At 50.5% G+C, this 5,000-nt stretch overlaps 1 protein-coding gene across 2 annotated transcripts in view; it reads left to right on the top strand.

The window, feature by feature from the left end:
• Nucleotides 1–5,000, top strand: part of si:cabz01090165.1 (LRR and FN3 domain-containing protein) — a gene marked incomplete at its 5' end in the record, with an annotated part of 23,213 nt that overhangs the window by 5,680 nt on the left and 12,533 nt on the right. For both annotated transcript variants that reach the window (XR_003973398.1, XM_030337283.1), the window contains 2 exon segments: nt 2,018–2,230; nt 3,371–3,681. Coding sequence is in view for 1 of the 2 variants with exons in the window: in XM_030337283.1 (XP_030193143.1) it covers nt 2,018–2,230; nt 3,371–3,681 (524 nt within the window).

Genomic DNA, 5,000 nt, shown 5'->3' with positions numbered 1-5,000 from the left:
CTGTGTGAACACCAACAGGGCCACTGCTAGCCCCTCTCCACTGTGTGAACACCAACAGGGCTACTGCTAGCCCCTCTCCCCTGTGTGAACACCAACAGGGCCACTGCTAGCCCCTCTCCACTGTGTGAACACCAACAGGGCTACTGCTAGCCCCTCTCCACTGTGTGAACACCAACAGGGCTACTGCTAGCCCCTCTCCCCTGTGTGAACACCAACAGGGCTACTGCTAGCCCCTCTCCCCTGTGTGAACACCAACAGGGCTACTGCTAGCCCCTCTCCAGAGAACTGGGCAGGAAGCTGATTGGTTCAGGAGCTCATCACTCTGGTGGTGTAGGTTAGCGTAGGGTTGTGTAGGGGGGTGTACGTTAGTGTAGGGGGTGTAGGTTAGTGTAGGGTGGTGTAGGTTGGTTTATGTTTGTGTAGGGTGGTGTAGGGTAGTGTAGGTTGGTTTAGGTTAGTGTAGGTTGGTTTAGGTTTATGTAAGGTGTTGTAGGGTGGTGTAGGTTGGTTTAGGTTAGTGTAGGTTGGTTTAGGTTTATGTAAGGTGTTGTAGGGTGGTGTAGGTTGGTTTAGGTTAGTGTAGGTTGGTTTAGGTTTGTGTAGGGTGGTGTAGGGTGGTGTAGGGTGGTGTAGGGTTGTGTAGGGTGGTGTAGGGTTGTGTAGGTTAGTGTAGGGGGTGTAAGTTATTATGGGTGGTGTAGGTCGTAAAATCCTGCTTTAGGTTTACATCATTATTTATAATTCACAGCATAGTTACGTAATATAATTATGAAATATAATATATTTTGTAATATTTATTTGCTTCATTTATTTATTTCAAGCGTGTTTTCCACAAACCAAGATTTCCACAAACAACGTTATCTTTGAGTTGTTTCCACCAGATTGAAATATGGCGGGAAAGAAAACAAGTGTGTGAGTGTCTGACACGACTCGTCATGTCGTGGTGTTAATAAAGTTGATTGAATTAGATTGGATTGGATCAGTGCTCTGCTGGGCCTCTGCTGGAGGCAGTGAGGTGGACTGCCACCAGGAGACAGGAGGAGGTGATATACTGCTGGTCTCTCTTCCGTTCAGCTGGTCTCTCCTCCGTTCAGCTGGTCTCTCCTCAGTTCAGCTGGTCTCCTGCTGGTCTCTCCTCCGTTCAGCTGGTCTCTCATCTGTTCAGCTGGTCTCCCGCTGGTCTCTCCTCCATTCAGCTGGTATCCTGCTGGTCTCTCCTCCGTTCAGCTTGTCTCTCCTCCGTTCAGCTGGTCTCCCGCTGGTCTCTCCTCCATTCAGCTGGTCTCTCCTCTGTTCAGCTGGTCTCCTGCTGGTCTCTCCTCCGTTCAGCTGGTCTCTCCTCTGTCCAGCTGGTCTCCTGCTGGTCTCTCCTCCGTTCAGCTGGTCTCTCCTCTGTCCAGCTGGTCTCTCCTCCGTTCAGCTGGTCTCTCCTCCGTTCAGCTGGTATCCTGCTGGTCTCTCCTCAGTTCAGCTGGTCTCTCCTCCGTTCAGCTGGTATCCTGCTGGTCTCTCCTCCGTTCAGCTGGTCTCTCCTCCGTTCAGCTGGTCTCCTGCTGGTCTCTCCTCAGTTCAGCTGGTCTCTCCTCCGTTCAGCTCGTCTCTCTCCGTTCAGCTGGTCTCTCCTCCGTTCAGCTGGTCTCTCCTCCGTTCAGCTGGTCTCTCCTCCGTTCAGCTGGTCTCCTGCTGGTCTCTCCTCCGTTCAGCTGGTCTCCTGCTGGTCTCTGCTCCGTTCAGCTGGTCTCCTGCTAGTCTCTCCTCAGTTCAGCTGGTCTTTCCTCCGTTCAGCTGATCTCCTGCTGGTCTCTCCTCCGTTCAGCTGGACTCCCGCTGGTCTCTCCTTCGTTCAGCTGGTCTCCTGACCATCTGGGGGCTCCTTCGGATGGGGGCCCTGAAATCTGATCTGTGAAGCCGCTGGTGGTGTTAACTCTGAGCTCCCGTAACCTTTGACCTCCTTTGACCTCTGACCTCCCGTTACCTCTGACCTCTCGTAACCTATGACCTCCACCTCCCTCCCCAGGAGGAGTTTGTGTGCGAGCCCCCCATGATCACGCGCCACACCTCCAAGATGTTCGTGATGGAGGGCCAGGAGGTCAGCCTGCGCTGCAAGTCCATCGGGGACCCGGAGCCCAGCACCCACTGGGTGAGCCCCGAGGGCAAGCTCATCGGCAACACCAGCCGCACCGTCTGCTACGAGAACGGCTCGCTGGACATCCTCAAGGCCTCCGTCAAGGTCAGTGCTGTAGGACCGTACTGTTAGTGCTGTACTGTTAACACTGTACTGTTAACACTGTACTGTTAACGCTGTACTGTTAACACTGTACTGTTAACACTGTACTGTAAGTGCTGTACTGTTAACACTGTACTGTTAACACTGTACTGTAAGTGCTGTACTGTTAACACTGTGCTGTTAGTGCTGTACTGTTAACACTGTACTGTTAACACTGTACTGTTAACACTGCACTGTTAGTGCTGTACTGTTAACACTGTACTGTTAACGCTGTACTGTTAACACTGTACTGTTAACACTGTACTGTTAACACTGTGCTGTTAGTGCTGTACCTTTTAACACTGTACTGTTAACACTGTACTGTTAGTGCTGTACTGTTAACACTGTACTGTTAACACTGTACTGTTAACACTGTACTGTTAGTGCTGTACTGTTAACACTGTACTGTTAACGCTGTACTGTTAACACTGTACTGTTAACGCTGTACTGTTAGTGTACATCCTCAAGGCCTCCGTCAAGGTCAGTACTTAACTGTTAGTGCTGTATTGATCACTGTATTGATCACTGTATTGATCACTGTATTGGTGTATTGATCACTGTATTGGTGTATTGATCACTCTATTGATCACTGTATTGATCACTGTATTGATCACTGTATTGATCACTGTATTGGTGTATTGATCAGTGTATTGATTAGTGTATTGGTGTATTGATCACTGTATTGATCACTGTATTGGTGTGTTGGTCAGTGTATTGATCAGTGTATTGGTGTATTGATCACTGTATTGATCACTGTATTGTTGTATTGATCACTGTATTGGTGTATTGATCACTGTATTGAACACTGTATTGATCACTGTATTGATCACTGTATTGGTGTATTGATCACTGTATTGGTGTATTGATCACTGTATTGATGTATTGATCACTGTATTGATCACTGTATTGGTGTATTGATCACTGTATTGATCACTGTATTGGTGTATTGATCAATGTATTGATCAGTGTATTGGTGTATTGATCACTGTATTTATCACTGTATTGGTGTATTGATCACTGTATTGGTGTATGGATCACTGTATTGAACACTGTATTGATCACTGTATTGGTGTATTGATCACTGTATTGATGCTGGTTCCCCAGGACTCGGGGAAGTTCACGTGCATCGCGTCCAACGCGGCGGGCGAGGCCACGGCGCCCGTGGAGCTGGTGGTCAACCCCTCGCCGCACTTTGACCCCAAACTGGACCCGGCCCCCGGCCCCTCCGACATCCCCACCTCCATCAAGTCCAACGCCAGCGGCGGCCACGCCCGGCCCGACCTGCAGAGGGTCAGCGTGTCGGACCTGAGCTCCACCTCGGCCACGGTGCGCTGGCCCCCCCAGAACCACATCCCGGGGGTCCGCATGTACCAGGTCCAGTACAACAGCTCCACCGACGACATTCTCATCTACAGGTAGGGGCCGCCACTTCCTGGCTGTTAATATCCTCAAAAATACAAGTACAGGGCGGGATCTGGGCCACCACTTCCTGTTTAATAAGACCCGCCTCATATGCAGGAGGAGGAGAAAGGGAACGCTGCTCCTTCACTTCCTGTTTCTTAGAAGGCCGTTACTTCCTCTCTCTGGGCCTCTAGTGGGACACGGTGGGACGCCAATCTGGAGCGTCCCCCCCCCGCCCTTACAGCCCGGTCTCTCACCCCCCCCCCCCCTCCCAGGTCCTCTCTCACACCACCCCAGTGTTGATTTGCGTGTGTTGATCACCAGATGTGTGCTGTGCCGTCGGCTGTATCTGCCGCCAGGCACAGCGGCGTGCGGCTGGCGGGATCTCAACCCAATCTCCGTCACACGCTCCCCTCAGACCCCATCCTCACTGTAACCTAGCAACGCTCACGTCTTCTGGCAAGCGCCAGGTGAGAACGAGACCTGCTCGCTCTATCCTCTGGTATCCGTTACTACGCCTGAAGAGCATCGCCTCATCTATCCTCCGCTATCTATTACCACTCCTGAATGGACTCCCATACAGGGAGATGGGTCAGCTCGTCTCCTGAAGGACAGACGTCTGGTTGGATGTGATGATGAGTGACAGGTCCAAACAGGTGGTCAGAGCGCTGTGAAGCGACGCCGCACACAAACAAGTAGAACACGCATTCAGACGAGCAGGACTGAAGCGATGGGGGATAGTGAGCTGGAATGAATGGATCATTTAATTAATTATTCTGTTAAAGGTACATGTATGTCATTAAGAGATGTCTTCATCAGGGTGGGATCACCACGGTGACGGTGATGAGGAGGAGATGATTGGGAGGCAGATATAGAACGATACAAAGAGATCCTCGAGCAGCCTTTATCTCTCCTGGTCCACACACAGCCAGAGCCCCTTTAACCACAGCTAGCCTAGTACCTAACTATCACTAACCTCATTAACATCTCTGACCAACTATCACTAGCCTCATAAACATCTCTAACCTTAACCTCAACTAACTATCACTAAGCTCAGAAAAATCTCTAACCTTAACCTAAACTAGCCGTTTCTCACTAGTAGTGACATGAAGCAGGACTCTGTGCAGTTCCCCATTACCTTCAGGTATTGAGCTCGAGGTGGTTGAGTTCAGCGGGAGATGGTTTTACATCCATTTGATACATTGTGTCATAAGTCAGACCTGCCAGGTGTTTGACTGCAGATGAAAACAGAGGAGCCAGTGGCATCGTTACAGAATGCCTTACACCCTCAGAATAAGATGCTTACCCCCCCCCCCCCCCCCCTCTCTCTCTC

The sequence above is a fragment of the Gadus morhua genome, chromosome 16, assembly GCF_902167405.1.
Source record: "Gadus morhua chromosome 16, gadMor3.0, whole genome shotgun sequence".
In the NCBI taxonomy this organism is placed as follows: domain Eukaryota; kingdom Metazoa; phylum Chordata; class Actinopteri; order Gadiformes; family Gadidae; genus Gadus; species Gadus morhua.
Note: the sequence above shows the minus strand (reverse complement) of the source record. Positions and strands in the feature narration are given on the sequence as shown.